The sequence below is a fragment of the Mollisia scopiformis genome, assembly GCF_001500285.1.
Source record: "Mollisia scopiformis unplaced genomic scaffold LY89scaffold_14, whole genome shotgun sequence".
Taxonomy (NCBI): domain Eukaryota; kingdom Fungi; phylum Ascomycota; class Leotiomycetes; order Helotiales; family Mollisiaceae; genus Mollisia; species Mollisia scopiformis.
The window spans coordinates 661,093-673,131 of NW_017263594.1; the positions used below are offsets into that span (position 1 = coordinate 661,093).

At 46.4% G+C, this 12,039-nt stretch overlaps 3 protein-coding genes across 3 annotated transcripts; 2 read left to right on the forward strand and 1 right to left on the reverse strand.

Moving 5' to 3' along the window:
• Window positions 1-3,602: 3,602 nt before the first annotated feature.
• LY89DRAFT_647855 (glycoside hydrolase) lies at window positions 3,603-4,963 on the forward strand (the record flags this gene model as incomplete). The annotated part of the gene is made up of 4 exons (XM_018211977.1): window positions 3,603-3,858; window positions 3,907-4,433; window positions 4,494-4,533; window positions 4,590-4,963. The coding sequence occupies 4 exons, from the start codon at window positions 3,603-3,605 to the stop codon at window positions 4,886-4,888; spliced, it is 1,122 nt and encodes a 373-aa protein (XP_018070188.1). The 3' UTR covers window positions 4,889-4,963.
• A 4,540-nt stretch (window positions 4,964-9,503) lies between these two features.
• LY89DRAFT_670375 (uncharacterized protein) lies at window positions 9,504-9,812 on the reverse strand (the record flags this gene model as incomplete). Its single annotated transcript, XM_018213156.1, has 1 exon — window positions 9,504-9,812. One exon carries the CDS (start codon window positions 9,810-9,812, stop codon window positions 9,504-9,506), a length of 309 nt encoding a protein of 102 aa, XP_018070189.1.
• Window positions 9,813-10,643: 831 nt separating this feature from the next.
• LY89DRAFT_697871 (uncharacterized protein) lies at window positions 10,644-12,007 on the forward strand (the record flags this gene model as incomplete). Its single annotated transcript, XM_018216936.1, has 5 exons — window positions 10,644-10,721; window positions 10,847-10,982; window positions 11,130-11,251; window positions 11,303-11,867; window positions 11,955-12,007. The coding sequence occupies 5 exons, from the start codon at window positions 10,644-10,646 to the stop codon at window positions 12,005-12,007; spliced, it is 954 nt and encodes a 317-aa protein (XP_018070190.1).
• Between the last annotated feature and the right edge of the window lie 32 nt (window positions 12,008-12,039).

The window sequence follows — 12,039 nt, forward strand, 5'->3', positions numbered from 1 at the left end:
CCTTCAAACCTCAATTGATCCTGACGAACTCGCTTGACCGGATTCGATAGTCGACATGGTCGGTAAGGCTACTTCTTTCCCAATAAGGAAACTCCACGGGCCACAGTGTTGACTATACTCGGCCAGGCAACGAGAAAGAAGCTTCTCCCTTCCCTTCGGGCCACAGGGCTGTCGATCACTTTCACGGTTGCATTGGGTAAAATCTCTTTGTAAGTCGCGTCAACCCGAGTAAACTTAAACGTCATTCTAAAAACGTCAAGAACATCATCGCCCGAGATGTCTGTAACATGGAATGCGGCTTGAGGGGAACGTAATTAGCATTCCTTTCTCGGAGTTGGAAAGACTTTAATCGTTGTTCAGGAGGAGGATCGACTGGTAGCCATATCCAAATACACTTGATTACAGAGCGCTGACTTGGCACGACTTTTCTATTACTTGCATTCGTTTCCAGAAGCGAAGGAGCCGGTGGTCTGCGGAATCTCGGACAGCATCAATGTGCGGTCTCTTGGACTTGGATTGATATGCTTGATGCATCATACGCTCCAAAAAATGGTGCAGATCTATTTTCAGAACTTGTTGTCAACGCGTGAGGAATTTCGGTGTACTGCTAGTCAGATGTAAATTCTATTCTGGCATGCTCCGTGCTATCCGACTTATCGATATCTTTGTCTCATGCCCGTACAGAGTCTCCTCAACAAGATGCCTAGCTAGGCTTCATGTTTGATACCACTCAAGATGTGGGTGGCTCTGCGGACGGGTAGTTGGGAAGAAAAGCGGACACATTTTTAGAGGGGTTGACTTCTACAGGATGTTGATCTTCCTTACCACGAGTCACGATGCTCACATGCGATATGTTCGGGCTGTGGAGCTGCTCCGCAATGACGTTCAATCCAACAGCACAATCCTTGTAGTCGACAGTAGAGATCATCGCTAGATCAAGGTTCCGGTCGATGCTTCATCCTACAATGCATTTCTTGCATGTCAGGAACTTCCTACGACAAACTCACCGAAAAGATGTGCACCCGTAGAGCATTGGTCTTGTTAACAAGCTTCCTGTTCGGACTGCATCGCTGAACGATGCTATGCCAGTATGCTGTGCATTTAGAATTTCTTGGAAACGCCACCGTCATCAACGCCAAGCTAAACACTCTGTATAATTGCGTTTCCTTCTTAGTAACATGCAGGATAGGGCAAAGTAGTTTGTCCAACTTGGTGTGGCTATTTTGGCGCCAATGACCTTATACCCAACCACGAGATTGAGATGTGTACCGTGTCAGACTTCAAACAGCTGTTACAGCTCAAGCTCATGGCTTGAGCACCATCAACCCTCAATTCGATGCCTATACGAGCCATAGCCCACATGTGTTGGAAGTCTCAGCCGCCGCCATTGAAGGTGGTTTTCGTCAGCAGCTCTGTCAGGCACCAGAAACGCTTGGTCCACTTGCACTTCATGGTACTCCCAAGACGTTAGTCTGATCCAGGAATTTGCCAAAGCCCTACTTTCTGACATCACTACAACATGGTGTTCGGAACACACAGCCAAGAACATTAAGACTGCAGCTGAGGAGATGTGATATTCGGAGCGACAAATAACGGGACGAACTGCAGTAGCTTGGGCAGAATCCCAGAAGTATCACACCGACGGACCTAGTGAGAAAAAATCACAAAAATTTGCAACTGGTACTATCTCTCAAAGTGGACTTGTCAGCTGCATTCGGCTAGACGAGCGGGTGAGATTCTTCTTTGCTGGGGCCTTGCGCTTATTGTACAGCCTCACAGAATCGATGCGATACCGGAAAGTTACTGACAAAGAAACGGTCAAGTGATCCAATAACAGAGCGGTAACGCAACAATTAGTGATCGCAACCTCGTGTCTGCGGTAGAGTTGTGTCTCGCGCTTTCAGGTGAGTCCTCTGGGCTGAGGTGTGATTAGACTTCTGACAACAGCTCTGACAACAGCACAAAGTTGATTTGATAGTGCAGTCCGGCGGCTACGCCAAAAGTAACTTTTACCGTGCTGAATGCATGCGATATTGGATGCGAAACCAATTGATATGACGTTGCTGCAGAGTCGCAGTATTGGATGGAAATATCGAAAGGGAAAGGCTGAGATTGCGAGCCTTGAAGTCGGCAGAAAGGGGCGCCGAGGCAGACCTGAGAGCCTAGACTAGACTCACAACGGTTTAGCTCTATGGAGCCTGGTCACGTGTAACCCCTTCGCTTAATTTTGCTCGGAAACATCGCAAGCCTCATTTTTCTTTGACTCCTTCCTTCGTTCGTCACACCGAGTATCTAATATCCTCATCCTCGACTTCGTTGTACAAAATACCCACAGCGGAGCTCGGTTGCTGCCGATGAATCCTTCTGGTGTGCATTTTGAGCCATCTGATCTTTGCAAACTCACCAAATGAGTCCATCCGACAGGGTCCGATGATTCCAAAGTTTGAGATACGGGCCATCAGTGAGGCTCCCTGATGTCGTACATGGAGCTTGGGGGACAAGCATGTTGTTATTTTTAGCCGCTTTGATACCTCGGTCACCATTCAGACTCATTGAGGAAGCTATTCGGGACACATGGGCTAGGTAGGTATTGTTGGATGTCATGATCGTAGCATACCAATTTCCGGTTTCGTGTAGCTCTCCATTTGCTTTTATGTCCGTCTTTATCCCGTTCGTCCGGACTCTCGACCTCCTTCTTATTGATGATCAATATGATGCACTGCTCTGCTGCGTGCCGGGCTCCGGCTGGTTTGAGGGACCAAGCTGTTTTTATTCAAGACTGCTTTGGCTTTCTCTACCCATTTACGCTACTCTTTCTGAAAGCTATTACGAAATTCTTCTGCATCCCTCATCCTTCTACTCAGGATCATTTGCTTTTGCACCAAATCAATTCCATTTCTGCTACACGTGTGTTTTCGCATCGCAGAACCAACTCGTTCTACCTATTTTCAAGTCACTAAGAACGAATCCATACATTACTTACCAATACATCAGGTATGTCAATCGGCTTTCCCTCTCCGTCTTCTCAGAGCCAGGGTAGACAGCACAATATGCTAAGTGCACGTGACCTTCTCATCTTCTTATATCACATGAACATTCAAACCTTGGCATAGTGCTTCTGGAAGTGCAGGGATACAACAAGAGCTATGGATCATCTGTATGAAACAACCTCGTCTGTCAAAAATTAGATGATGCTCATGTTGACAAGTGCTTTTCTGTCTGTTTTTATCGCGGTAAGTCATCCTCCGTTGTCCGCTTCTGTCGGTTAGTCGTATTAGCCATATGATTGGAGACGCCCAGCCTGTTGTGGAAGCCAATTGTATTGAAATTCTGAGATCGATTCAAGATGCATATTACTCCATCGGAAGTTTCTGTTGCAGTGCCGCCGGTGCGTGATATCCTCAAATGAGCATTTGAATTAGCACCAGCGCAATTGAGGGGTTTCTGTCTATTTCATGTTAGGGTCGGCCTGCTTTTCTTGCTCCAGAGATGCAACTGTCTTCCTTTATCTTCATTCTTCATCTTCGCATCATTTGGTTCAAGATCGGAGACTTCTCAGTACTTGACGAGACTCCAAAAGAATTCCCTGTTCTACTGCTATAATGTGGTTTTCCAAAGCCTTGTTTCTACTTTTTGCAGGTTTAACAGCAGCAACACCTACTCCTGTTGGGGCTGGAGATCTGCTCTCCAAAGCATCTATACCTGCTGTCTCCGGCTTGAAATTCAACATCGATGGCACAACTGGATATTTCGCTGGAACTAACTCTTACTGGATTGGCTTTCTGACCAACAATGCCGATGTTGATCTGGTAATGACACATCTCAAGGCTTCTGGTTTGAAAGTTCTTCGTGTCTGGGGTATCTACGCTCTCACATCCTCGTTCGGGACTTTACTAACAGTTTAAGGTTTCAACGATGTGACACAAAGCACCTCTGGAGTCTGGTACCAAAGCTTCATCTCAGGAAAAACTCCTCAGATCAACACTGGCGCCAATGGTCTCCAGCGTCTAGACTATGTCGTCTCTAGCGCCGAGGCTCATGGCATCAAGCTCATCGTCAACTTCGTCAATAACTGGGGCGACTATGGTGGCATGCCTGCTTACAATACTTTTTACGGCACCACCAAGACTACGTGGTACACAGATGCCAAAGTCCAAGCCCAGTACCAGACTTACATCAAGGCTGTAGTAAGTCGACACATCAACAGCACTGCCATCTTTGCTTGGGAACTTGCGAATGAGCCAAGATGTAATGGATGCGCAACGAGTATTGTGACAACGTGGGCTACGAAGACAAGTGCGTACATTCGAAGCTTGGATCCAAATCACATGATTACTTTGGGTGACGAAGGGTTCATGAATGGTGGTGGAGATGGGAGCTACCCTTACACCACTGGCGAAGGCATGGACTTCGAAGCTAACTTGAAGATTCCGGTAGGGTCTTTGACCGCGGTCTGGAAGGCTTCATGGTACTAATCTGTTTTCTGATCTTAGGATATCTCCTTCGGCACATTCCACCTTTATCCAACATCATGTATGTCTCTTCCTCTTCTCTCTCCTTCATAAACAAGCACTGATATTTCTATCTAGGGAGTGAGAAAGATGCTCTTGGCTTCGGCAATGGATGGATCAAAGCTCACGGTGCTGTTTGTGCCTCCGTTGGCAAGCCTTGTGTCTTCGAGGAGTACGGCATGGAATCCAATAAACCCGCAATCGAAGGTCCGTGGCAGACTACAGCTCTGAATACTTCAGGTATGGGAGGTGATATGTATTGGCAGTATGGCGACACCTTGAGTAGTGGAAAGACTGCAGATGATCAGTATACGATTTACTATGGGTCGAGTGATTTCACGACGTTGGTCACCGATCACGTGAAGAGTATTGGTTAGCTGAAACCTTCCGAAGTGCAGAGGGGAATAGGAATGAGGTTGGAAGATCATGTATATAAGTTGATGAAAGCGTCTTGTAGTTCAATCCACAGTCCACTCGTTTTGTGGTTGAGATACCATATATTGTTGTTTATCAAAATGTCTGTCAAGATGTTTGTTATCACAATTTCACACTAATGGGTGCATGGGTGGAGAAGATCTCTTAAACCTCAATTATCGATCATTTAAACACCTTCCAAGCCCCAAGGGTGGTAGTTTGCAACTCATTGGCTATAATGATTATAGCTAATGGAAATGTTTTTAAGTGGCTTCATCCAAATTTTGGAGCATTGTTCAATGCTCAAATATGTAGGGAACTGCAGTGTAAGTTCTTCGTCCACTTTTCTCCTAGTAACTTGAAAAGGAGCCAAGCAAGCGAGGCAGGGTGAAGGGCCACCATCAAAACCATCCAATGGTACCGAGGTCAAAGCATTAAGGAGCGAACCCTAGGTATTTCCAGATCCATTTCTGATAGTTTCAAATTTGCGGCGCAGCGCAGATAAATCTTACAATATAATGCTTTCTGCCGTATATTGATCAATTAACGATGATCAGAACAACGCCTCTCGTCGACAGTTTCAATGATGATTTGCTGGTTCTCGAATATGTGTAAGCATTTCAAAATCGGAGAAGATTCTAGGTCATTTTTCATGCTATTTTGCCCTATACAGTGTCCGATGTATGATGGCAATCGGTAGACATTGTAGATTTTCCGAGCTGACCCCCTATTCGAGCGTCCACTTTTGTTCGCTAAATTTGAAAGGGTCTCAATTTACGCTTTGTATCTCATCTTGATTGATGCGTTGGAAGATACCACTCTCATTATTGTGATAATATGCACCAAGAAGTAGTGTCTGTTTAGCTTGTCTGCAACGCTCGAAGGCACTCAGTTGCCAAATTTTATAAATTACTGATCATGACAGAAGACGCGGGCTTCAGATGCCTGCTTCACTGTCCATTTTCGGCTACTCAAATCTGCGATGAATTGGTCTCTAATATTTGTTATCTTCGACGGTGTATACCCTCTTCTGCATAGGCATCGATGTGTTTGCTCTATCTGCATTCATCCAGCTACCGAACGATCGAATCAACTCCATCATCTCGGTTTCAGATCACGGACCAATGCGCGAACCCGGAGATATAACCTATATTATATATGCATTGTGATACCCGAGCCGCGTTCGATAGTTCTTATGGTGGACGATTTGCATGGCTTGCATGGTTCATAAGCTGCGCCGCATTCGCGGTACCAGCATTGGCGATCTTCCGGTAGTCTGAATTGCCTCTCCCCTGCAGCCTGGATAAATTGTGCTGAAGAAATTTAATATGGATCAACGTTTATCAGCAGTTTGGGGGTTTCAAGGCGTGCTGATATTGCGGCGCAGTTCCTGTGAAGTCGAATTAAAGTTCTTAACTGTGGCGACTTTAGGAGTCTTGTTTGATCATTGGGCGATTAGAGATATTGGCTTAGTCGACCATGACACGGGCGGGAAAAGGCTTGAGAAACTCTAATTAAGCTTTGGAGGGTTGTTCGGTGCCCTTGAAAGACTTAAAATGTCTTCATATCCATTGTTATCTCCTCTCAGAGACAATGCCTCAAACGGCGACAAACGTGCCGTTGAAAACATAGCGGGTGACTGCTGACCGCATACGCCATCTGACATTTCTCCTCAATCCTCTACCAGACTCTGAAATGTCCACAAACACGACTGTGTACACTGGGTTCTGGACAGTAAGTCCCTATCTCGTATCAATATTGTCAAGCTAGCCATTTTCTTGGAATGTTGCATGGAATCTTGGCCACCCTACACCTTTCAACATCAGAGATGTCAGATGACTCGACTGATAATCTTTTTTCGCGATTTAGAACTACTCTCGAGGGGCCATCTCGGGGTCAACATTGACATTATCCAATCGCAACGGAGCTGTTCTCATTGCAGCTCTTGCTATATTCATACAAGTACGTCTCAAGACCTTTCAGATGTCTTTGGAATGATCTTTCACGTCGTACCAAGGTCCGAAAACAAATTGATGATTTCTCAAAGCTTGCCGGAGGAAGGTCTTGGACAATTATATGCTTCATCCTTCATCAAGTGAGGGCAAGCGAACAAGCTAAGAACGGATTGTATCACCAGCAGCAAGCAACACTACGCAACAACAACTCAGATGTCAGTGCTATATGGCAGTTCTTCAAGATAGGGTGGGCATGGAGGCGGCACTCCGTGAGGAGCTTTCGAAAAACAGCGGCCTTAGTCATAGCTGGCATACTTCACCTTCTCGCATTCGCAGCTACTGGTATCCTATCTTCTCATATCACGACAGTTGGGGATGAGGTTCTGTTGGCGCGAAGCCCATGTTGTGGATCCTGGCAGCCTCCCGAGGCCAGTGGCTTGATGAGCGAAGCTCATTTGCCTTGGGATGTAGCTTATTATTCCTACAAAAATCAAGCCACCGAAGCCAGTAGCCAGTACGTCCAAAATTGTCTGGCACAATCACAATCTCTTCCAGAATGCAACATGTATGCACAGACTCGACTCAATTGGAGCTCGTCAAGTACCGCCTGTCCATTTGACGGGCTTTGCTTGGGTGACAGTAGTACTCCTCTCTACATGGATACTGGTCTTGTCGATTCTCGGACTGATCTTGGAATAAATGCTCGAGACCAAGACCGGGTACAATGGAGAAGGAATACGACTTGTGTGCCGATTACAACTGATGGATACACCTCAAGTGGGTACAGCTCATACTCGATAAGCTCAGAACAGAGCATTGAAGGGGTCGACAATTCTGGGCCTGAATACCTCCCGTTCAATTATACAGCAGCATTTTACGGGCGTCCAAATATCAACGAAACCAACTTTGGCCTTGCCGACCTGACTTTGCAAAACGCTACATATATCTATACGAATTTCCGTGATATCGCCAGCGAAACTTACAATGCGCAAGTTTCGGCTTATGAAGTTCAGTAAGCATCGCAATTTCTTCTTGGTTTGAAAGGCTGACACTTCAAGTGGTTTTACTGCCGACATCAATGCTGGGTTTGACGCTATTGAACAACTACGTAAACCTAACGGCACTCTTAATCTCATTTTTGCATCGTTCTATGGCATATTCACAAATCCTAGCGACGACTTATGGCTTGCAGCGCATCGAAAGATACCTACTGAACAAGATAACGATGGAAAGGTCGGCGAGATTATATACCAATATTCCTTTGATAATCCGGTCTCGGTCTTAGGCTGTGTAGAGCATCTGCAGCTTTGTAAACCGGTAGGAGCCGGAGAAACCGGAGCATGCTCTCCATTCCTTTCGCTTGCTGGTATGACCGATTGGGCCCAAAGCGGACAATTGGACGCCCTCTTCAACACAAAACACCAGATTAAGACAGCTCGAACTATTATGAACGCAGCTGTGATTTCTGGTATGGCCACCTCGGTGAATCAACTTAGTTCTCCTCTACTAGCTGGTGCGTTGACCCACGAGCAAATATCTCTTCCTCCCGCCAGCAATCAATGGGTGCTCGAGGCCCAGAATTGGTTCTCCATTAGTCTTGCAAACACACAACATCTCCTAGTCGACTATATGACAGGTCCGCCATCACAATTCTCTCAGTTCGTCCCGTTGAATCAGGCCAAGAATGATACGATTTTGGCATGGTTGTGTTCGAATCAAATCATAAAGCGCAACGACTTCACCAATTTCAGTACCCTAGCCATGGCCCTTATCTTCGGAATCGGAACGATAGTCATATTTTCGGCTTTTTGGATAGAGACCATAGCCGGACTCGCACGTTCAAAGAGAGGAAGGGGAGAGTGGAGACAAATAGCTTGGTGGTCTGAAGAGACCCTGCAGCAACAGATGAACGGTTTCATTGGAATGGGAATCACAGACGTAAGTTGTTCATTGATTTAGAGTTGATTATGGCGCTAATAAATTGCAGTGGAAATTCGCAGCACTTGACAGAGTTCCAGTCACTAGGACGAACAGAGAGTGGAGCTCCGTCCGAGAATGGGAACAGATGCTCTCCCGATTAGAAGAAAGTACGCACGAGACGAAAGAGCAGCCTGTTCTGTCCCCTTCTGTGGACTCGAAAAAAAGGTTATTTGACGTTCATGTCTCGCCCGTGAGTTCTTCCAATAGCGAAGCTTTCGGAAACCCGAAACGTAGCAGGTCAAATTCTGTGTAGATAGAATAAAGAAATATTACACAAATTCCTGATCAAAGGTTGAGTGTGCATTTGATCGTGTGATGATGGACATTCACTCATTCCGTGTATGTATGATGAGCATGATGCTATCACATAAACTCTTTCTGGAGTATAAATACATATAATTGGCCCAACGAGACCATCTACCAAGCACATCGACTGTAGATCTGTTCATACGTACAGAACAAATAATATTCCAACTTCTTGAAAGTTTCATGAACTTCTTCAGGCACTACTGCCGTCCTTCGTCTACTCAATACCACGTTTTCGACACCAAAGTAGACGTCGCTAGGAACCACATGGCGGCGGGAACATTTGCGCAATGACAGTGTTTATCGGCGCAGAGTGACAACCAGGACATTGACACAACTACATCCACACTTTTATCAGCCTCGTATTCTCGACATGCCCCACTTTGATATGTGAAGTCTCTGCACCTACCTTTGCTGCTCCAGTCAAATTGCTCGCCGCACCCTCAGTATCCACACACTTTTCCAGCGCATCTTTTGTGATTGCCGCGTCCTTCTCAATCACCAACTCCTCGATACATTGACTTGAATTTATCACATCCAAGCACGCATAATTCTCCTTGGGACATCCATCAACGACAGTCTGGTTCTGGGCGTGAACGACAGCAAGCGTCAAATACAAAGCGAACAAGTCGATCCGAAAACGCATTTTGGTGATCCTAAATTTTTATTTTCGAAGGGGCTTTTTCGAGAGTCGAAGGCGAGCATCAGACGAGGATGCATGTGCTATGTATATTTTCCCTATCTCGACAACTTTCGGAAGTCAGACCCGTTCTCTTCATATTAACATAGCTGCAGCTCACTCGGCCCGCTGTGCGTGGGCACCGGGGACCCCACCCGAGTAGATGAAATATTTTGTAATTCTGAATAGCCGGCATACGGATGGCACCTTTGATCCATGATGAATGGATATGCAGGGATGAGCTATCTGTATCCTGTGGCCGGCACTTTGGATACCGGTTAACCGAGGAGTATAGCCTGCGTATTCCATCCCCTAAACGAAAGCGACGCAGCTTTAGCGAGTAATGATTGCCCCTCCGTAAACAATCTTTACACTTTGACAGCGGCTGCAGCTGCAACAGCGACTTCTGCCATCAGCCAAAGTATGACTCTGTGGCAAGTTGGAAAGGTGTGTTCCGACTGGCTTTGGAAATTCGTTTGATAGTGAACTGCTCTTACTCGTCTGAACCAAGAAGGCTTTGATAGGGCCGCTTGAGAATTTCAATTTATACTCGATAAATTTCATATAAGTATCGCCTCCCATAGGGAATTTATATGTCGTGCGTATTTTAGCTTTCGGCTGCAGAGCAATCAATGTGGGAGCATCCACGAACTGTCGTGGAAGTTGAGGCACCTCGGGTGGGGCCTAATGAAGAGCATCACGGCTTCGCACTCCCGGACAGTCTTCGAAACATTGTCGTTGTCTTGCAATATTCTTCTCAATCCTTCTCTGAAGTCTAACGTTGGTCGACAAGAAAAGATGCATTGGACTAAAATCCTCGCACTGGCACTAGCCGTGCCTAGCATTGCTGTTGTCCGATTCCATTGTTCGCAGCTAGTAGTCTAGAGACTTGATCCTTTGATCAGTCCCGGTCTCGTTCCATCCAGTCATGTCCATCAGATCGTTGGCGGGGTTCGTAAATGACTCCATGTAGTGTTTATCTTACTGATGTTCGTTGACAGAACAGCTTCAATGCTACTATGGATACGAAGAAAGATATGCCAGGGGAATCTACTTGCACGACATGCCAATATGCTGAGGATTTCTCAAACTACTGGACTGCGGTTATGTATTTCCGTGCGCAAAATGGCAGCTACAGTACGTCAATTTCTAGCCTTATTTTATGTTCATTCTCTTCAGCATCGTCATGGGGAGCTACTTATAAGAGAGAATGAATTTCAACTACTCGGATGAGCTCCTCGTCTCTCGGATCTTTATTAAGAATTTATATTGATTCGTCTACAGAACGTGTCCCTCAACTCGGAAACAACCAATTTACAAATGCCAATGGTGGTTTGACGGTCTACTACATGCAAGACGCAATCTATGACCAACAACAGAAATCAAAAGTCACAGCATTCCAGCCAGTAAGCCACTCAACTCAAAGTGCCTCAAAGCGAAATATTGACAAAAATCAGGGCTTCCGCATGTTCATCGGAGACATCGCAGCCAGGACCCTAGCAGAAGCCGCCCGCTTCCGCCAACTAACATACACCTGCCTCGACACCTTCATCACCCGCCAACCAGAAATGATGGCCTTCCCCGACCACGTCTGCAAAGAAGGCATCATGACCACGCTCCGCTTCCCCACCTGCTGGGACGGCAAGAACCTCGATAGCCCGGACCACATGGCGCACATAAGCTACCCCGAGACCGGGACCTTCGAGAGCGGCGGACCCTGCCCGTCCACGCATCCGGTGCGAACGGGCCAGGTCATGTTCGAGGTCGTCTGGGACACGAAGCCGTTCAACAACCTGACGTGGCCGACGGGCGGCAAGAACCCGTTCGTCTGGTCGTTTGGGGATGCGACGGGGTATGCGAATCATGCTGATTATGTGTTTGGGTGGAAGGGGGATGCGTTGCAGAAGATTTTGGATACGCCGTGTATTTTTAACTGTACGCAGGCGGGGGATAAGATTCAGGCGGTGGATGATATGAATAAGTGCACGCAGAAGGCTATTGTGGATGAGGATATTGACTCTTGTAAGTTGCCTAGACGTTTTCTATCGATTCGTGTTTGGAATGGCTTTGGTAGAGAATACTTGCTGACTGCGTTTTTCACATTTTTAGGGCTCCCGTCTCTCCCAGGTGGCTTTCAAGCTGAATACGGCCCCACTTTTTAGAAAAGGGGACAACTTGATTCATGTGAAAGTGT